This window comes from Phyllostomus hastatus, unplaced genomic scaffold, assembly GCF_019186645.2.
Source record: "Phyllostomus hastatus isolate PE091 unplaced genomic scaffold, TTU_PhHast_1.1 phas_contig_1, whole genome shotgun sequence".
Classification (NCBI taxonomy): domain Eukaryota; kingdom Metazoa; phylum Chordata; class Mammalia; order Chiroptera; family Phyllostomidae; genus Phyllostomus; species Phyllostomus hastatus.
Window position 1 is genome coordinate 46,556,374 of NW_025333498.1, and position 23,085 is coordinate 46,579,458.

At 33.0% G+C, this 23,085-nt stretch overlaps 1 protein-coding gene across 1 annotated transcript in view; it reads left to right on the forward strand.

The window, feature by feature from the left end:
• The window catches only part of LRP1B (LDL receptor related protein 1B), a 1,811,620-nt gene that overhangs the window by 1,470,384 nt on the left and 318,151 nt on the right, over nucleotides 1-23,085 (forward strand). The window contains exons 45-46 of the mRNA XM_045853515.1: nucleotides 18,938-19,130; nucleotides 20,094-20,219. Of these exons, the coding sequence (XP_045709471.1) occupies nucleotides 18,938-19,130; nucleotides 20,094-20,219 (319 nt within the window). The remainder of the gene's footprint in view (nucleotides 1-18,937; nucleotides 19,131-20,093; nucleotides 20,220-23,085) is intronic.

The window sequence follows — 23,085 nt, forward strand, 5'->3', positions numbered from 1 at the left end:
TAACCACAGTGCAAGAGTACTTTGAGCATATATAATAGTGTTACTTCAAACAGTATGTCTCCAAACATTTATCTTTAATATGAATTTTGTTAGTTTAAAATGCAGAATAAATAACACTAAAGAAAAAGCAGTAATGATGTGGCAATGTTAAATTAGAGCAGGGCATAGCACTTATAAAATATTTGAATGTCACTCTAGCCCTCCCTTATCTGCAGTTCCACTGTTTGTAGTTTCCATTATGTGCAGTCAACCAGAGCCTGAAATTATTAAAAGGGAAATTCCAGAAATCAATGATTAAGCCAAGGATTTATATGTTTTAAATTGCATGCCATCATGAGTAGCACGTGATAAAATCTCATGCCATCTTGCCTTGCCCTGAACTGTGAATCATGCCTCTGTCCAGACTATCATCGACTATTGGCAACTTAGTAGCCTTCTGGGTGGTCATATTGACTGTCACTTGTTCAAGTAATCCTTATTTCATTGTTCTCATTTATTATTTTATTATTAGTTATTATTAATCCCTTACTGTGCCTATTTTGTAAATTAAATTAAAATTTGTAAAATGTACATATGTATGTATGTATAGAAAAATATGGTTTAGTATACAGTATGTATAGAAAATAGGGTTTGGTATTTTCTGCAGTTCCTGGCATCCACTGGGGTTCTTGGAATCTATTTGCTTCCAGAAATAGAGGGACTGAAGTATATACATTTAAAATCCTTAATTAAATCAATCACAGGACAGGAGATAAAATGTGTCCCAATTTGAAATGTAGATAAATGCATATTAATGTCTAGAGAGAGTAAAGCATTGAATTTTAAAATAACTACCAAAATGGTAATCATTCCCTTTACCACCACATTTTTCCTTTTTTCTGTTATAAAAGATCTCATTTATAGGCCATAAGAGGTATTAGTAGTAATTCTGTTTAAAATGTGTAACAATTATTTTTACTTTAATCTATCCTTGGGCTAAATACTTCAAGTGTGAGAATTTGTTAGACCAACAGCCTCTGAGTTGAAATGTCTGCTTCAAAAAATCACAGGAATAGGAACTTGTCGAATTGTTTACCATTGTTTTAATTATTTTATTTTTGTTCAGTTACAGTTGTCTTCATTTTCCCCCAACCCCAACCAAACCCACCTCCCTCCCTTGCTTCCACTCCCCCCCACCTTGGTTTTGTCCATGTGTCCTTCATAGTAGTTCCTGAAACCCTTCCCCCCATGTTTCCTCCCCCCTCCCCTCTGGCTATTGTTAGATTGTTCTTAATATCAATATCTCTGGTTATATTTTGTTTGCTTTTTTCTTTTGTTGATTATGTTCCAGTTAAAGGTGAGATCATATGGTATTTGTCCCTCACTGCCTGGCTTATTTCACTTAGCATAATGCTCTCCAGATCCACCCATGCTGTCACAAAGGGAGGAGATCCTTCTTTCTTTCTGGTGCATAGAATTCCATTGTGTAAAAGTACCATGTTTTTTTGATCAACTCATTTACTGATGGGCACTTAGGTTGCTTCCAGCACTTGGCTATTGTAAATCATGCTGCTGTGAACATTGGGGTGCATAGTTCTTTTGGAATGGTGTTTCAGGGCTCTTAGTATATAATCCCAGAAGTGGAATTGCTGGATCTAAAGGCAGTTCCATTTTTTTTATTTTCTGAGGACATTCCATACTGTTTTCCACAGTGGCTGCACCAGTATGCATTCCCACCAACAGTGCACTAGGGTTCCGTATTCTCTACATCTTCTCCAACACTTGTGTGTTGATTTGTTTATGATGGCCATTCTGACCAGTGTGAAGTGGTATCTCATTGTAGTTTTAATTTGCATCTCTCTGATGGGTAGTGATGCTGAACATCATTTCCTATATCTCTGGCCCCTCTCTATGTCTGTTGAGAAGTGTCTCTTGAAGTCTTTTGCCGGTTATCATTTAATAGCAGTCGGTTAATAAAGTAGCCAAAAAACATATAAACATAGCCCATGGACACAGATAAAAGTGTGGTGAAGGTTGATGGGGCATTGTTGGGTGAATGTGAGCAAAAAAGGGGAGTATGGGGGACATCAGTAATAGTGTCAAAATTTTTTAAAGCTAATATTAAATATTTACATTTTAAAAAGATGGCTTTCCAACAGCATACTGATTTAGAAGTAATTGGTTTAACAGTTTCATGTAGATTGCATTGACTTTTTTTTTTCTTAAGGGTAACATTGCCGTGATTGAGAGATATGCCTCTCACTGTCTACCCTTTCTTCCACAGAGTGACCTTTATCAAATCTAAAAATACCCTACTTGGAAGAGAAGGAGAACTCAGTAGATTCTATAATTTTTATTTAAATATTTAAACAGATTTGACTCAAGATTATTTTCCTTCAATTTACAAATGTTAGGTGACTTATGCTTGTTGTTCTTGTTTGCAAATCCTTAAATCTTCTTATCTTATGAAAAATACTCCATAACTTATTGGATCAAAAACACTGAGAAGTAATTATCTTAGTGAAGATACTAATACTGGTTATTATTTTTAACTTAATTTAAAGTTTCTTTATTTGCTTTTTGTTGTGCTTTTTAAAAAATGTGCAGAATTTTATTTTAAAATTGAATTTCTTTAAAAGTAAATATACTGTGGGAGAATTAAAACAAACAAACAAACAAAAAAAATCAGAAATAAGTAAACTTTTCCCATATAGTGTGGCTTGTAGTAAGTTGACATCATTTTATCATGTTTTGAGATTACTAATTTAAAAAATACATATTTTAAGGGTAAAAGGAATTATTACTGTTATTGATATAAAATAGAAGGTTCTTAAATTCTCATTTAAAAAAAAGATTTTATTTATTCATTTTTAGAGAAGGAGAGAAATATCAGTGTGTGGTTGCCTCTCACCCGCCCCATGTTAGGACCCTGGACCACAACACAGGCATGTGCCCTGATTGAGAATCGAACTGGCGACCCTTTGGTTCACAGTCCACATTCAATCCACTGAGTATGCCTGCCAGGGCTTAAATTCTCATTCTTAAGTATTTTATTATTACATGATAAATTATGCTGTGAGTCATAGTTTAGGTCTTAGAAATTTTGTTCAGGAAAATAGATATCTATAAAACAATTTTCTTGTAAGGTATATTAATTATATTGTCACTGAAAAGAGACTGGGACTGAGCATGCTTGCCCCAGCATGGTCTGGGATATGTGGGTTCTTGACTCCATGCAATAAAGATTTCACAATACGAGTCTAGGTGATTTTGAGAGTAAATTTATTAAAGCTGGGGACAGTGGAACAAAGGAAGGACTTAAAACAATAGAGGCTAAATTATAGCAACAGGAATGAGCTAGGGGGAATTACCTTGGTCCTTTGGCAATGGAAGAGTTAAGTCTAGGCAAGGATGCCCTTTAGAAAGAAAGTCACAGAAGCAGAAGTGAACTGCCTGAGCTTCATGGACTCAAGACACAAGTTACAAAGGCAAAAAAGGAGAGTCTTTGGAGGCAGGTTCAGGGGTAAGCTGCTGCTGTCCCTCTGGTTGCAAGCCTCCTGGGAACCCCAGTGCTCAGGAGATAGAAAACAAAGGTACAAACCTGAGGAAAGAAGCGGGGGAGGTTCTGGCATGTTCAAGAGAGAGAGCATGTACTTGGTCCTCTGTCTTAAGGATTTTTGCCTGTTTTCTAAAAGCAGGAACTTTAGGGGAGATCTTAGGAAAAAATCTCAATAGAATATTTAACAGCTTTCTAAGTGTGTCCTATAATATGCTGATTCACCAAAATGAGTATATAGAGTGGTCAGGGTCATTTTATGTCCATTTCATCTTCAATGAATGTTACCTAAGAGGGACCAGGACCTTGGAAGTTCTGCTCTTGCCATTTCTGGAATGTGTAAACCATTTGCCTCTAAGCATCCTTGGTTAGGAAAGAAAGGACTTTGAAATTTATTAGCCAGCCATAAATTGCTCCATTGTTTAATTGTCTCTCAGTTTCTTCATTCTACTTGTCAAGGAATTTTCCTAGGTTCTTACTATCCCGCTTCAGTAACATTTATTTGCATATAAACAATCATGGTTGACTATTAATAATCTATATACATTCTATTTATGTGTAGACTCTCTCTCTCTCTATATATATATACACACACACACATATATACACATATATAATATATATAATCCATATTTATCTATCTATCTATATAATATACACAATGAAGCATTAAAAGAAAATAAGGGCACATTTGTCATATTTTTTTCTGGCTGCTTTTTTGTTTACACCCCCAAATACTAGAGCAATGCTATGTTTTTATACAGTAAGGAAAACGTATCAGAGTATCTTGAATTACATCACTAGGTCTTTCAGGGAACAATGTTTTTGAAACACTTACTAGGACTGGTTTTAAGTTAGGCTGTAAAACTCAAACATGCTGTATTTGTTTCCATTTGAAATACTTCTTCTGGTCTTAGACTACAAAGAGGGCTCTCAGAATCTAACTGTTGGTCTCATATCTTCTTTTTTTTTTAAGGTAAGATTTTTTTCTTTTGTACAGCTGAGTAAATGTACCATAGTTGTTGTTTTTTTTAGATTTTATTATTTTTATTTTCAGAGAGGGAATAGAGGGAGAAAGAGAGAGAGAAACATCAATGTGTGGTTGCTGGGGGCCGTGGCCTGCAACCCAGGCATGTGCCCTGACTGGGAATCGAACCTGCGACACTTTGGTTAGCAGCCTGCGCTCAATCCACTGACCTACGCCAGCCAGGGCTTGATATCTTCTTATTTTTAATTAAAGTATCTGTATGGCAAGAAATACCTGGGTTCTGCATATGTTTACATTTTCACCTTAAACATTGTATTATTTGAGAAAGAGCCAATAATGACTGGAATGAAAAGGATCTCAGTTTTTATGCTGTTGAAGTTGAGTATTTTGGAAGTCAGCAAGATCTCTTAGTAGTGAATATCAAGAAATTTTAACACTTTTGCGCCTTCTGTGGAATACAAAGTATTATACTGACTACACGTGTTCATTTTTTTAGTGTTTGCTTTTTGAAGTTTTATTCACAGTGTTATTGAAAATATACTTGATAAATGTGTGCTGAAATTTTATCTTGTACCATTTGGAAATAGAATATACATGATATTTTTTATTAAAATGGTACAAAATTTTAATGAAACACTTTTCTTAACCATTTACAATATTATTAAGGATTATTAGTTTGTTCCCATATCACTTAGAATGTTTGGAGAAAAACTTTAGTTTGAGCTCATTATAAACTGGTAAAATAGAAAATCTTGCCCTGGCTGGCGTAGCTCAGTGGATTGAGCGCAGGCTGGGAACCAAAGTGTCCCAGGTTCGATTCCCAGCCAGGGTACATGCCTGGGTTGCAGGCCATAACCCCCAGCAACTGCACATTGATGTTTCTCTCTCTCTCTCTCTCTCTCTCTCTCTCTCTCTCTCTCTCTCTCTTTCCCTCCCTTCCCTCTCTAAAAATAAATAAAGAAATAAAAGATTAAAAAAAAAGAAAATCTTAATTTATAAGATATAAAGGAGACTTCATGTTGTAATGTGATACTGTGTTTATCTTCTCAAAACTCTTACCACAGTCCAATCATGCTTTAAAATAATTTATTCTTTGCATAAAATGCTTCTTTAGAAAATGCAGATGATTTAACTCTAGATTACTGACTCTCTGACAAATCATTGATACAACATCCCAAACATATTTCTCTCTAGTGGTTATCATGTCTATATCTTCCTCCCAGAAATCTTTGTTGTTTTATTAATAATGAAGAGTCAAAATTCTGAATCAGAATTACTGCATCAAAAGAGAGTCGAGCATAAACTCTTGGCTGGCCAATTCAATCCAATTATTTTATGTCTTTGAATATATTGTGGATGAAGCATGTCCTCCATTTAAAGTAAATTTGCCCTGGATTCGGATTTAAGTGGTCACAATAACTTCAAAACTCCTTTGAAGGTTTTGTTTTGACCATAATTCAAGATATATCTTACAAAACCAGAGTGATTTTAATATTAAAACATGATTGGATATCTTATAAAATGCTGGCAGGGTGAATCAATTTTCTCATTAAATCTTTTTGTTAAACCCTTTCATTTTCTGAGTGATACACTGTTCTGTAGGTTAAAATCAATAAAGTGGCACTGGTAGACAGAAAAGTAGTTTTAACATTAAGAAGATGTTAACCTGCTTTTCAAAGTTGAGCTGTACCTATAATTATTAGGGTTGAGCTGTATAATTTTCAACTCTAAGAAGAATGTTGCTTTTCAGATTAGTATTGACTTCTAAAATAATATTTCACTGGAAACATTTTAAAAGTGGTCATGATAGGTAAAAAGAAAAAATAGTATATTATATAAATATGTATAAAGTGTAAACACAATATGCTTTATATAACTACTATAACTATATATAATATATAGTATAGTATACATTATATATTGTATACTATTATATACTATATATGTAGTCTTGAACTCTTTAAGCAATAGCTGAATAAAGTAGAAAATATCAACTTTTGTTTTATGTAATTCTTCACTACTGACATTCTCTAAGCTCACTTCCACCTTTTTCCTTAATAATTACCTTTGGAGTTTTCATTAGTCTCCATCTGTTGACTTGCAGTTAAAATCAATAAAGTGTTAGTGTGTGTGTGTGTGTGTGTGTGTGTGTGTGTGTGTTAACAGTATTTAAGGAGTCATGGACTGAATGTGGGAAATTTTGTATTTTCAACTTGGTTTGGCAATTTACTTGGTGTTTATACTTTAAAAAATCTTTCACACACTTGGAACCTTATTTTCTGTTGTTAAAAACAGATACTATCTTATATCATGGATATAAAAACAAAACTAAGTTTCTCATCCTACATTAAACATTTTCATATATTTTATTTCACTTTTTTAATACATTCTCAAAAGGCCACAAAGGTAGAGAGAATAGTATAATGTATTTCGCATACCAGTCACCCAGCTTCAATAAACTCAATCTGTTGTAAATTTTGTTTCTTAAATGCCCTCATGCAAATCTGGTCTATGGATGATTTTAAAGCAGAACTTCATCATTAAACCTTGTATCTGTAAGCATTTTAGTGTATAACTCTAAATGATAATTTTTTTTAAGTTTTCATAATTAAAGCACCATTATTATATCTTAAAAATAATACTTCTTTAATTCACTAAATCATCATCAAAATGTTTGAAATTGGATTTTGAAAAATTAATTGAATCTAATTGAATCGTAATTAATGTAAGATAAAATTACTATATTTAAGTATACAATGTGGTAATCTTTGAAAAATATATAGGGTCATAAAATTATTGCCACAAACAAGATACAGTATTCAATACATTTCTAGTACTCCTGCTTCCCCCCCCCCCACTATGTTTTATCATGTGGTTTTACTTTCTGGGGCAAATGATAGGTGCATGTTTAATTTTTAAGGAACAGTTAAAGAAGTTTCCAAAGTGGCTGCACATGAGACTTCTAGTTACACCATATTCTCACTGATATTGGAATGTCTATTAGCATATCATTAAGTTTTAATTTACACTTCCTAGTCCTCATAATGTTGAACATCTTTCCATGTGGTTACTGGCCACATGTCTTACCTTCTTTTTCTTTTTTTTTTTTTTTGAAATATCTGTTAACGTCTTTTGTGGATTTTTACATTTGTTTTTCTTTTCTTTTTTTTTTTGCCCTTTTCATGATTGAGTCTTAAGTTTGTTTATTTTTTTAATTAGAATTCTAGTACTTTGCCTGATACATATGGTATGCATATGTGCATATATTTTCCTAGTTGATGGCACACCTTTTCACTTTTTAAATTATGTGTTTCCTCTTCCTCTATTTCTGAAAAAGTTTGTGCAGGTGTGATTTCTTTCTTGACTATATGAGAGAATTTACCATTGAAATCATCTGGTCCTGAAGGTCTTTTTTTCCTTTCTTGCTTCCCCCTTCCCCCACACCCCCTTCCCATCTCTCTCCTTTTCCCTTCCTCCCTCCCTCCCTCCCTCCCTCCTTCCCTTCCTTCCTTCCTTCCTTCCTGCACACACGCACACACACACACACACACACACACACATAACTCCTGCTGTAATTTTGATGGGGATTTAATTGTTATTTATAAATAAAGTCTGGTAGAATTGGTTATCTCTGTAGTAATGCATATTCCAGTTGATGAATGTGGTATATATTAAGTGAGCATTTTTCAACCAATGTGCTATAAGAATTTTTAAAACACGCAATGCTTATTTAGTCAGGGGTACTGCTGTCTTTTCTGTTAAATTCTCAAATAAAAAAAAAGTGACAGCAACCAGCACAACAATAGCCATCTGGTATAATTTAATCAAAATTATAAAAAATAATTCATGTTTGGTATGCTACAGAATTTTAGTAATCAGTCTATGTGTGCCATGAAATGAAAAAGGATAAGAATTGCTGTCTTACATTATTTAGGTCTTCTTTCATTCTCTCATTGATGTTTGTCAGATTTTACTATACAGGTCTTGTACCGATTTTGTTACAAGTAATTCAAGTATTCATCATGCATTATTATGTATTTTTAACTTTTAAATTTGAAATAATATCAGTTTTACAAATACTATAAGGATTTCCTTATGTTTTTCACCAATAATACTCTAATTATGATCAACATACAGCTATTAATATTATATCTTTCTCAAATTTCTTTATTTTCATCATTAATGTTCATTTTTTACTGAGCCAAATTTTAATCCTGAATTATGTATTGCAATTAATTGTTATATTTTATTAGTTACTTTAATCTGAGACATTGCCCCAGTTTTTCTTTCTTTTTTTTTCATCTTGATACTTTTGAAATGTATTGGCCTGTTGTTTTTTAGAATATCCCTAAATTTGGGTGAATTAGATGTTTCCTCATAATTAAATTCTAGTTAAAACTTTTAGAAACTACCATAGTGATATCATGCCCTTTTTAGTGTATTATATCAACAGGGTCATGATATTGATATATACACTAAGGGTGATGTTATCTTTGATCACTTGGTTAAAGTGATGTGACTACATTGGAAAGTTACTTTTTTATTATGAAATTAGTAAATATTCTAATGGAAGAGTCTTTGGTTTTTAACTTTGTTCATGATTCTTGTCTAAACAATTACTTATTGTGGTATGCGTCAAGTGATAATTTTCTATCTCAAGTCCTTCTACATTTGTTAATTAGAAATCTCCTGCAAAGAACATTCTCACCCTGGCTGGTGTAGCTCAGTAGATTGAGCAAAGGCTGCGAACCAAAGTGTCGCGGGTTCAATTCCCAGTCAGGGCATGTGCCTGGGTTGCAGGCCACGACCCCCAGCAACCCCCCAGCAACCGCACATTGATGTTTCTCTCTCTCTCTCTTTCTCCCTCCCTTCCCTCTCTAAAAATAAATAAATAAAATCTTTTAAAAAAAGAACATTCTCTTGCTCTCCTCCCATTTATTTCTTTAATTAATTAGCTTATTTATTCAATTATTTATGTCATTATGATTTCATAGAAATGCATTGCTTTGTTCCATGCTTTGTAATCTATTACTATTATTATGTTTCTCAAATCATCCCACACAAGGACATCAAAAGACCCTTTAAATACATGCCTGTGTTGATTTGACATACCCCACCATTTTTTGAACAAGTCCCTACTTTATGGCTCCATGAGATTTTCCATCTTCATCTTGATCTTTTCCTATCCCAGAATAGGCAATATATTTTGTTGCTATTATAATTTTTATCTTATTTAATTTTTGTTTTCAAATTCTCATTGCTAGTATATAAAAATTCAATCGTTCATTCTATTCTCTAAACTTACTCAGCTCATTTATTACTCTGTTAAGTTTGTTTTTTGATTCCTTAGACTATTCTATATACATTAGCCTGGATGTATACCTTTCTTTGAATTAAAATCCAGGTAATTTCCACATATTACAAATAACTAATATGTCTCTTAAATCTCCTTAATGTAGAGTTTCTTTCTGTCTGTTATTTGGGAGGCTATGTAATTTTTTCCTGTTCTAAGAAACCAGGTCATTCATCTTGTAGAGTTTCAAAGTCTGGATTTACATATTGCATACTATGGCATTGTTTAACACTTTCAATTGTTCTTGTATTACCTGCACACTGTAGTTAGATCTATTGAAAACCATGAAACATAATATATTTTAAAGTTGCTGCCTATGGTTTTAGTTCTTTAAAAACAAAAATTATGTTTTGCTGATTTTTGTAATGGAGATAGTATGGTGTAGTGGTTCAAGGCATTGATTTTGGAACTGGAATCAACCCATGTCTTCACCACTCAATGGCTTTTTAAATATTTATAGTGTTGTAAAGTCATCATCACAATAAATTTTAGAACATTTCCATTACACTGAAAAGAAACATTGTACTCCTTCACCATCAATTCTCAACCTCCCATTTTCCTACTGTTAGACAAACATGAATATACTTGCTCTCTCTACAGATTTGACTATTCTGGGTATTTCTTATAAATAGAATCATATAATATATGATCTTTTGCAACTAGCTTCTATCATTTGCATGATTCAATAATGTCATATCAAGGCATTGATTTGACAGGTTCAAGGTTCAATAATGTCATATCATGCACTGGCACTTCATTTCTTTTCATTTACAAAGAATATTCCATTGTATAGACAAACCACATTTTATTCACCCACCAATCATCAATTGATGGATCTTTGTGTTGTTTCTACTTTTTTGCTATTAATAATAGTGCTACGATGAACATTCATGCACAAATTTTAGGATGGACATATGTTTTTATTTCTCTGTAACAGATAATGGACTTGATGAATCATATGGAAACTATATTTCACCATTTGAAGAATTCATAGACTGCTTGCCAATGAGGCTGCACCAATTCACATTCTCATCCATGTGCATCAGGGTTCTATTTCTCCACATCCCCAGCAATTTTTTTTGTCTTGTGTTTATAGTCTTTCAAATACATGTGAGGTAATATTTCATTATGGCTTTACTTTGCCTTTTCTTGATAGTTAACCACTTCATTCTTTTACTCAACCAATATTAACTGTGTAATATGTGGCAGATCCTCTGCTGTGCTTAGCATTCATTTGTGAACAAGACAGATAAAAATTTCTACCCTCAGGGACCTTAAGTTCTAACAGAAGACAGAATAATAAGCGGTCAACCTATCAGGTACTGAGTATAGTAGCATAAGGGGATTGAGTATGACACAGTAGATAGAGACAGTTTATACAATGGGATTCAAGAGAAGCCTCATTGAAAAAGTGATATTTGAGCTAATTCTTGCAGAGGTGAGCTAACTGGCCATGGGGAAGATCCTCTGAGGCACAAAGAACAGCCTGTGTGACAACTTTATGTATATGTTTGTTATACCATATTTTTGCCATATGTCATGTGCTCCTGTGTATAGTGTGCACCTACATTGTTGGCCCAAACTTTTTGGGAAAAAATATTTCATTTTAATTTTTAATTCAATTTTTATATATTTATATTTAGAAACAAAACCAATTATTGTATTCCAGGGTATTATTTTGCATACAGATATTCTTATTGCTTTGTAGAATTATACTTTTAATTCATAAGCATAAATAAAATGATTAAATATTTATATAGATAATTAGTAGTACCCATATATAATGGGCTTCCTTATTTTTCCCTCAAAAATGTGTGCAAAAAAGTATGCATTATATACATCAAATGCAGTGTATGAGATACAATCAGAAGACCACTGTGCCCAGAACAGAAGAACAAGTGGGCAAGGGGAATAGAATGTGGTGATTCCAGGGAGTTAACAGGGCATCAGGACAAATAAGGTGCTATTGACCATTTTGAGCACTTTGAAGGATTTTAAAGATTAGATGAACAGACACACTTACATCTGGATATAAGAAGGATGTTACTTTTACTCACTTTGTTTTTACTTTTGTGCTCTTGTTAAATTTTTGTTTTGAATTTATACTTTATCTATTAATCTTTATTGAATTAGATTTTTTTAAATTAGGAGAAATTTCTAAAGCATGTTTCTAAATTTTAACAATTTTACACAATCAGGCTTGAGTGTGCAAAACATTTTGCAATTCTAAAAATAAACAGCATTTTATTTAAAAAAATGCCTTATCACTCAAAAAAACTGATCACTGTATTTGTTTTCAAGGAAAAGGTTGTGAGATTGAAAGTTGGAAGTGGGAAGGAGTGTGTACAAAATTATTGTGGTTATTAAAAATAAGTTTAATTAAATTTGAATGTGAATTATGTTCCAGTGAATTTGATTGAAAAGATAACTATATGAGTAGTAAGGAAGATATGTATATGAAAGTATATATAATCATGCAGCTAGATCATATAGTAGTTTTTACTATTTTTTTAAATTTATGTCTTTTAATTTATTTAATAAAGAAGTTCTTTCCCACACAAAATACTGTCTGTTGGGAAATGCAGCTGCAACACCATCATCCAGCTGTCCTCGAGGAAGAGCCTGAAAGCCCCGGCCAGGGCCAGAGCCTAAGAGAGCCAGCCCTCTTTTTATTTCCATTGGCTCTGGAGGCATTCAGGTTCTCAGCCAATCCCATCCTAGACTGCCCACAATTGCCTCAGCAACCTCCTCCTACAGCCTCTCCCTACTTCTCCCCAGTGATTTGAGTTATCTTAATCAGATCTCTCTGTGTAATACATTTCAACACCAAACAAATAATCCAATTAAAAAGAGGGAGAGGCCCTGAACAGATACTTCTTCCAAGAAAACATAGAAATGTACAACAGATATAAGAACAGATGCTCAACTTCACTATCTACTAGGAAAATGCAAATCAAAACTAAATCAGAAATTTTGATGTTATAATATTAATAACTATAAGCATATATAAACATAAAATAACAATGTTAAGACCTTGTCAAATTCCAGTCAGGAGTGGTTATAACAGTTTAGAAACGTTACAGTTCATTTTTCTCTCAACAGTCTTCTATGTGACCTAGGGAATACTCTATCATCCCTCCTTCCTTGAAAAAGGAGCAGAGCTAAGCCATTGACTTTTACTCTTCCATATTACAGATTAGGAGATGGAGTCTCAAGAAGCCAAAAAGCTTACCCATAGGAAAAAAAAAATGAGTCTTAGAATAGGGTTCTTTCTACTGCTTATTTCAGAAATATTCTCCAGATCTTTTCTCAACCCTTCTCCACCTGTTCTTTTTTCCTCCAGGAGGCTTACCTGTGTGTTGAGCAGACTCCCCTGTCCTGCCCTCCCCTGACTCTTGGTTGTTTGGTCAACTGAGAGATCAGAAGGAGAGAGTGTAAAATCAAAGTAATTCATTCTCTTATCTTCCTCTGTGAAGGGTTTGCCTCTCTAAAAGGACTGGTAACTCCTCTTATACTTTAGGCAGTCTTTTAGATGATTCCTGTGAATGTTGTTCTTTTCCAATTCTGTTGGGTTCTAATGACTTTGAGATATTTTATATTTTTTCTGCAAACTCACTCAGGCAAGATAAATATAGGATTTTATTCTCAAATACTTCTCAGTTTTAAATTGCTGATATACCATAAAACCAGTTTCTCCAAGGCTAAAGCAGCCACAATTGTGTCCGTACAATCTGCAGTTGTGTCTTTGCAATCTGTAACACTTTGTCATGTCTGGCCATGGCAGGGGCCAAGTTGTCATTTCTCATAAATATCATTTACAATCTTGTAAATGAGGCAATCAGCTGGGGTGGTTCAGAAGCCTCCTGTTTGCTTGACTTTTAAATTATTTGGTTTTACATTTAGCAACTGGGCATTGGTTTACAAAACAGTATTTCTGTATTCCTTGATTAGTCCAGTACTTCCACTAATAAGGCATCAGTGAAGTTCAAAGATGGAAAAGGCATATGATTGGAGACTAAATTCTCAACACATAATTTCCAGTCCATGTGCCATCACCAATTTAATAGTCTATATACAAGGACACATGAATTAAGTGACTATGTCAAGAAATGAATTTTCTAAATGAACATGAATTATTATTTTGAAACAGGAAGATATTTATAGGTTTAAGGTGAAAGCACTTTGAAATTATGCCATAATCGTGCATTACCATATAACACAATGGAGTGTAATTTACAATTACAAAGCTTTCTGCCCTGTAAATAAAGTTGGTGGTTAGACTTGCAAGGTGCAGTATTTGCAGTCTTTGTGAATTTATGATAAAAATATTTTAACATGGAGATGAGAAAGTGTGACAGTGGATTTCACTTGTCTGTTTCACATGGAACTTTAACCAGTGAAACAAGGTGTCTGGGATTCAGTTTGATTCCCCATTGAACTTCTTGTACCCTATGAAAGCCTTATGTGTAATTAGAAACTGAGCTTAATGTTGCTTTATCCCCAAGTCTCTGTGTTAGCAGGAGTAGAGATGTAAACTGCTGGGCTACAAAACCCTTAGAACTCAGAAGCACACTTAAATTGTGGGTGTGCTTGGCCCCTTCTTGGGCCTGGTTTGGAGAGCAAACCCAGGATAGCCACCAGCTCTCTGTAGTCTGTGAATTCAGAAAACTATTGAGGGCACATAAAGGGCACTGAAACTAAACCTTTTGAGAATAAACAGCAAATACACACTTATTGTAACCTGAAGGTTACAATATGATAATGATAAGTGGCACTGAATGCAATGTAGGGAAAATAAATTCAGTGACAGTAAAAGCACTATTTATTCTGTCCCCTCCCATCCTTCTCCTTGCTGCTACTCAGCTTGCTTTTGCCATTTTTCTTCTTTTGTTTCCACATTACAATCAGAAGCATAATCAGTAAGAGGTGGTGGGTTTGCCCCATCTTGGCTGGCACCAGAAGTCCCATCAACTTACTTTTAAGTGAACACAATAGCATACACTATGACACTAATTTGTAAAAGTACAAAAATAAATGCACATTCTTAATCCAAAGTGATGAGTAATTATATTTGTGTGGTAAGATTATAATTTTTTTGTACTTTTCAATATTTTATAATTCTTGCCCTTCAAAACCAATTTCCAAGTCAGTAACATTGGCAACACCTGGGAAGCTTATTAGCAATAAACACTCTCAGGTTCTACTCCTGACCCAGTGAATCAGAATCAGAATTTTCACAAAATCTCAAAATGACATCAATGCATATTAAAGTTTGAGAAATATTGCTTTACAGAATAGAAATTACTTATATACAAAATAAAAATGAAGTGATTATTTATTTTTGTTCCATTTTTCTTTTTCTTTTGAGTGTTAGTGAGAAATAATTGACATATAATACTGTATAAGTTTAAGGAATACAACATGATGGTTTGATTTACATATAGGGTGGGGCAAAAGTACATTTACAGTTGTTCATGTAGGAAATAACAATAAACAATAATATAAGAATATTCACTGGCTGGTGTAGCTCAGTGGATTGAGTGCAAGCATGCAAACTGAAGGGTTGCCAGTTCAATTCCCAGTCAGAGCACATGCCTGGGTTCCAGGCCAGGTCCCCAGTATGGGGCCTGTGAGAGGCAACCACACATTGATGTTTCTCTCCCTCTCTTTCTTCTTCTTCCTTTCCCCCTCTCTAAAAATAAATAAATAAAAATCTAATAATAATAATAATAATAATAATAATAATACAGGAATAAACTCTGTTTTGCATATTCTCAACTGTAAACCTATTTTTGCCATACCTTGTATATTCCAAAATGATCATCACAATAGGTTCAGCTAACTTCCATTTTCCCATATAGAAACAGTAAAAAGTAAAGGAAAGACAAATGATTTTTTGTGATAAGAACTCTTAGGATTAACTCTTAACAACTTTTCTATATATCACATGCAGTATTAGCTATAGTCATCATGTTCTACATTATACCCCTAGTACTTATCTATCTGCCTTATAACTGAATTTTGTACCTTTGATTACCTTCCAGTCCCCCCATTCCATCACTGTCTACCTCTGATAACCAAGTCTGATCTCTTTTTCTATGTGATCGGGTATTTTTTGTGTATGTTTGCTTTAGGTTCCATATTTAAAGGAGATCATACAGTACTTGTTTTTCCCTAACTTTACTTAGCATAATGCCTTCAAGGTCCATCCATGTTGTTGCAAATGGTAGCATGTCATTATTTGCTTTTTTTTATAGGCATTGTAAATAGTGCTTATGAAACTGGGAGTGTTGATACGTTTTTGAGTTAATGTTTTCATTTGCTTTGGATATATTCCCAAACATGAAGTGACTGAATCTTATGACAATTATATTTTTCTCTATAGTAACAAAATTTAATTAATTTAAACTTCTATTTAAAATTTTATTTATTTAAACTATTTCTCAGTTACAGATAACATACATTATTATAATAGTTTCAGGTGCATGAAATAGTGATTGGACATTTGTATAACTCACAAAGTGACCAACCTGAAAAGACTAGTACCCTCTGACACCACATATAGTTATTATATTATTTGTGACATTCCCTATTCTGTAGTTTGTATCCTCATGGCTATTATCATAATTGGTGGTTTGTACTTATTTTTTTTAAGATTTTATCCATTTATTTTTAGAGAGGGAAGGGAGAGAGAGAGAGAGAGAGAGAGAGAGAGAGAGAGAGAGAGAGAGAGAGGGAGAGAAACATCAATGTGTGGTTGCTGGGGGGCATGGCCTGCAACCCAGGCATGTGCCCTGACTGGGAATCGAACCTGCAATGCCTGGTTCTCAGGCTGTGCTCAATCCACTGAGCTATGCCAGACAGGGGGTACTTCTTAACCCCTTTTACCATTTTACTCATTCTTCCAACTCACCATCAATCTGCTGACTATCAATTTATTCTCTGTATCTATGAGTTTGTTTCTTTCTTGTTTGTTCATTTATTTATTCTGTTTTTCAGATTCCATATGTAAGTAAGAGCGTATCATATTTGTCTTTCTCTGTCTGACTTATTTCACTTAGAATAATACCTTCTGGGTTCATCCATGATATTAAACTATACTACAAGGTTATAGTAATCAAAAGAGCCTGGCCAATATTTTGTATGGTTTGTGGTTTATCTTTTTATTGTCTTACCAGTGTCATTTGAAAAGTAAAAGTTAATGTTTGGATTAAATTCAGTTTATCACTCTTTGTAATGGATCACATTTTTGGAGTCATTATGATAAGAAATCTTTAACTAAATGTTGTAAAGATTTTCTCTCATGCTTTTGTTAAGAATTTTTATAGTTTAAGATTTTATATTTAGGGCTACAATCTATTTTTAATCAATTTTTGTATATGGATAGCAGTTTTATTGCATATGCATATTCAACTGTTGAATACTATTTATTGAAAAAAGTATCCTGTTTGTTTCAATATCCTATGCACTTCTGCCAAAAATTAGTTATCCAAATCCATGCTGGCCTGTTTGTGAACTCTCTATTCTGTATTATTGATGTTACTTCTCTATTGTTTGCAAAACCACATTGTCTTAATAAGTGTAAACTTATAATGTCTTGAAATAAGGTAGTGTTAGTTTTACAACTTCTCTTTTTGTCATTGTTTTTGCTACTCTAGGTTTTTGTAATTCCACATAAAATTTGAATTAGCTTATCAATTTCTTGAAAATGGCCACAGGATTTTTATTCAGATTAGATATAATTTATTAATCTGAAGCACAATGCCATTTTAACAATACTGAATTTTCAAAACCATAAATACATCATAACTATTTAGGATTTTGTTAATTTCTTTGAACAATGTTTTATAGTTTTCAGGTTCTTATAAATAATGTTTTTTAATATTTAATTTATATATTTAAAGGGGAAGAGACAGAGAAAGAGAGGGAGAGAAACATCAAGGTGTGGGTGCTTCTCACACTCCCCCTAATGGGGACCTGATCTGGCCTGCAACTCAGACATGTGCCCTGATTAGGAATCAAACCAGTAATACTTTGGTTCTCAGGTCGGCACTCAATCCACTGAGCCACATCAGCCAGGACAATAATGTTTTATGTTATTACTAGGTATTTCATGTTAATGCTATTGTAAAATTTTTGAATTTCAATTGTTGGTTACTACTGTATAGAAATTCTTATAGCAATCTTGCATCCTGCAATCTTACTAAATTTATTAATTTTAACTAAATTTTTACTAAATTTAAGCAGCTTTTTTTTGGCAGAGTCTATTGATATTTTATGCAGAGGATTATGTCACCTGCAAATAAATATAATTTGACATTTTCCCCCTAATCTGGATGCATTTATTTTTCTTTACTTTTTTTTTATTATACTGGCTAGAAACTCTAGGACAGTGTTGATTAGAAATAGTAAGAGTGATTATTTCTTTCTTGTTTCTAATTTTATTTCTGTTTTGCATTTTTTTATAAATAAATGTTAAATTCTATCAAATAATTTCTCTGCTTGTATTGAGACCTTCATATGAAGTTTCCTTTTTTGACTGTTAAAATGGTAAATTACACTGATAGACTTTTAAAATGCTAAATAATTGTGTATTCCTAAAATAAATCCCACTTGATCATTATGTGTCAGTCATTGTACTGTTCTCATCCTTTATTTTTCATTTTAATGACTTTTCTTTTTTGTTTTTTATTTCATTGATTTCTCTTTTAGTTCTTTTTTCTACTTTATTTTGTGTTTAAGTTATTTCTTCTGATTTTCTAAAGTGAAACCTGAGATTATTAATTAGTGACCTTTTTTCATCATCTCTTCTTGTGTATTATTAGCTCAGTGGGAAATAGAAATACACTAAAATATTAAGTAAACACATGTGAAAGATAAGGATAATAAATATATTTTTAAAATTCTAAAGAATATTATAATAGTACACTTAATAAAATGCATTTTCAGGAAGATTTCCTTTGATTAAATCCAACTAATCTTAATTTCTTTTATAAAGCAAAAATAGATGGGGCTACAGGAATAACTTTATCTTAAAAATACATATTTTAATTTATTTCAGGTTATTGTCAAATCTGGGCCAGGGACTTTCCTCAGTTTGGCTGTTTATGACAATTATATCTTCTGGTCAGACTGGGGAAGAAGAGCTATCCTGCGTTCTAACAAGTACACAGGAGGAGATACAAAAATCCTCCGTTCTGATATTCCACACCAGCCTATGGGAATCATAGCTGTTGCCAATGACACCAATAGCTGTAAGTCACAATAGAAAGCAAGTTTTTTAATTATATAATCTCTCAAAAATGTGTCTATGTGTTTTATTTTTTTACCACCATAAACAAATTATTATTTCAACAGCTCTAATACAGCTGGAGTGCTTGTGTTGACATTACCCAAGATTTCCTGCCTTCTAGTTTCTGTCTAAACAGAAATGTCTACCTATTTGTCTCTATGTGTTCTAGTGATATTTAGTTGGATTTTGTTTTGTTAAAGTTTCTAGACACCAAGTTCAGGATCTGACATTTCAATATATTGAAATTATCTGAAAGATTAAAGATAAAACTTCTATGGCTCTTAATTTGCCATGAGAAACAATTCGCTTTTAATTATTTGTTTCTGGAATTCCATTCTCTCTCACTCCACATATCTTTGAAAATTCAAATCAAATTGCTGCCTTGAAAATATTATGTTATCTTGTGATAAGCAGCTGCGCACCTGGACTTCAATGTTTTTAAATCACTGAAATACCTACAAAATTGCTGTTTGTAGTATTGGTACAGTTTCTGGTGGCACTAGTTCATCCAGTGCTATGGTCCCTGGGGAAATGTGTTAGCTGTTGTAATGATCTGGGTTACATATTTTTCTAATGCTCTTTTGAGATGTCTAGATTTTCAAAAGTCCTGAATCTTGTGTGGGTTGTTTTTAACTCTTTTTCTTTTCTTTTCTTTTTTCTTTTCTTTTCTTTTTTCTTTTCTTTTCTTTTCTTTTCTTTTCTTTTCTTTTCTTTTCTTTTCTTTTCTTTTTTCTTTTCTTTTTCTTTTTTCTTTTCTTTTCTTTTCTCTCTTCTCTTCTCTTCTCTTTTTTTTCCTTTTCTTTCTCTCTCTTTCTCTCTCTCTCTCTCTCAACTGAGGCAGTCTCACAGTTCCCTGTTAATCTATGCCTAAATATAGAATAGGAATTCAATATAACATGTTACCAATAAGGCTTTCTCATTGCAGGTGAACTTTCCCCATGTGCTTTGTTAAATGGAGGTTGCCATGACTTGTGCCTTTTAACTCCTAATGGGAGAGTTAATTGTTCCTGCAGGGGAGATAGAATATTGCTAGATGACAACAGATGTGTGGGTAAGTAAAGAGATTCCAAATGTGAGATGACATATTGCTCAAAATGGTGTACATGGACATTGGCTTTGCTTCACTATGTTCATGAAGTTTACTCTCCTCCAACATTAAAGGCCCAGATGGCTTATCTGTACATTCTTGAGAAAACTCAATTCACTATACTTTGTAATAGCAACATGTGGTTGATAATGTTAGCCAAAATAGTGACAAATGGTGTCACTGATTGTAGACCAGAAAATATTGGGCTAGCTAGAGAAATACCTCTACATGGTGATCATCTGAAAACTTGATAGGACTTTGAGGCATAAACAGGCATACAGCCTGGTATTGAAGACCTGCAGTAAAACCACTAATGTTCTGTCATGGTATGTAAATGAGAGAAAATGGCTCCTGCAGCTTATTTGTTATCATTTCCAACTGTTAATTAAGACTGTAACATTGCAGCCTTTCATGATGTTTATACCTCCCAAAGGCATTAAAATCTTTAATTAGTACATACACATATTAACAACTAAGTTTCAAAAACTGTTACTAAAATAAATAAGGGTTCAAGTGTCCAGTGTTGCAAAAATGCTAGCCAGCAACATAAAAAGGTTAATTTCTCTTTAACAGTAAGATGTTCTCTGTATGAGAAAGATGGGAAAAAAGCATCTTATTGAAAATTGGTGTAGTCTCTCTCAGGATGTGTCACTTTCAACATTTTTTTCTCCATTTTTATCTTCATCTCACACCTTTTTATATTAGAAATTCAGAAGAGCTGGATGTGTCTACATTATAAAAATAAGTGTCACAGGCTATAAGTGTTTTTCATCTTGCTTTTCAATCTTTGTTTATTTGTTTTTACCAAGAAGATCATCTTTTACCTGCTCTTTAATATAAGTACTTTGAAATCATTTTGTTTACCTTGGAAATTACTGCACCTAATACAAGAATTTAAACATATCTTCTCACTTTGTAAATTGGTAACACAACCCAAAAGGGCACCTCTTAACAAAATTAGTACAAGACTTTTATTTAAAACTGTGCCAAAGTAAATGAGAGAGTGATGCAATTGGTCAGGGAACTTTAATTGAAGATAGCCAATTTCAATAACTCAGACCACAAATTCCCATATTTATTTATCATCTACCACTTCCCTGAATTGCTTACTCAATTGCGTATACTTTCTCTTTCATTTTGCCTTTGTGGTTCCAGCTGAAATGGTCTGGATCTGATGCCATCTGTAAGCCTGGAGTGTTAGCCATGAATTAGAATCACTCATGTTTCTTTCACAGGTCACTACAGTAGTAAAGCCATGTGTATGGTCAAAACAGCAAAGCTTATTTGTATAGAGTGGATGCTTGTCCTTGCTACAAATAGATTAGACACATCTGTCTCTGCTAAGCCACCTGTTTCTCTCTGTTCAGGGGGAATGATTCAGACCAAAAACTATAATTTTAAACAAATATAGTTGTATTCACATGAAACTGCAGTGATGGTGAATTCATCAGAGCTGACAAAACTTTACCAAAGCATTCTGTATCCATTTGGCATTCATATTGAAATCTTGTGGTCCAGCAGAGAGATTGGAAAGTGATTCTCACCTACTTCTTGTCAGATTCATCTTTAGGGAAAGATGTTGTTTCTGGTGTATCTATGTCATTACCTGAATTAGTTCACCCAGAGCAGTTCATTAATGTTAATGTTAGTGGCTAAAGTGAGGAAAGGGCATTTATTAACTTCTACCTGAGGGCAAAAAAGGGAAAATAATTTGTTGTTATAACACTTAATAAAAAGATTATACGATTCCATTTTACACCACATTGTGAACCTTGTCAACATCTGTAACAGAAATAAGAATAGCAAATAGAATTAAATAAAGTAATTCTCTTTTAAAAGAATTAGAAGACAACCAAATCACATTTTTGTTTCCAGAAAGATGGAGAAAATAGTTAATACCGTTTCATCAAATTAACATACCTAAGCATCAATTGTGCTTATACAGTGTTTGTCTTGGAGTGATAAAACATATTTATTGTGAATAATTTTTGTTTTCCTCTCTAAAGAATAATTCTTACAAAAGGAAAAAAATGGCATTTCCCATCGTAGCAATTAGTTCTCATTGGAAGTGCAATATTAAATAGGATATATTTAAAATAGACTAAATAGAATGGGAATGTAAATAGACTCTAAGTAACTGAATTGTGTTCAGTCCGTGACCTAAGGTGGTTGTATATGGTAATGTTGACACCCTTCTTAATACTTATTCCTTTAAAGTTGATAATATTTTTAATTTTTATTTCTTTGTTAATTTCTCTAAAATGGCATTATACTTTATCTGCTGGTTGGTGAAATTTAGACTGCACCAAGAAAAAAAAAAACAGAAAGAAACTGTGTTTGGAGGATGTTGCTATTATTTAAAGAGTTCATTATGTCATAGATAGATAGATAGATAGATAGATATTCTGTTTAAATGTGTTAGATTCTACGAATAACAAAAAAATAAAACCCTGGAAGCTTTAGAGTATTAGTGGCTATTTAATTTAATATTCTTGAAATAAAGCTTAAAAAGAAGTTGACGAAAAATTATAAAATTAAAATGTTTCTTTTATTAGTAGAAATAAATTCTATTTACTTCCAAAATACTTTGTGTGACTGAATTTTGCCATATAATTATTCAACAAGCAATGAAATGAATACAAGATAGTAAGCAACACAATATACAATGAAAAATAATGGATTCCAAAAGTTGACTAGTAAATCTATTTTTAAGAAAAAAAAACAAGTCTATTTGTCCTCAAAACAATCTTTCTAAAAACAGAGGCCACGTACTAGCATTCCAATGATAAACATAGCTGTATAAAGGCTTTTCTTGTATTTTGTGGCTGTA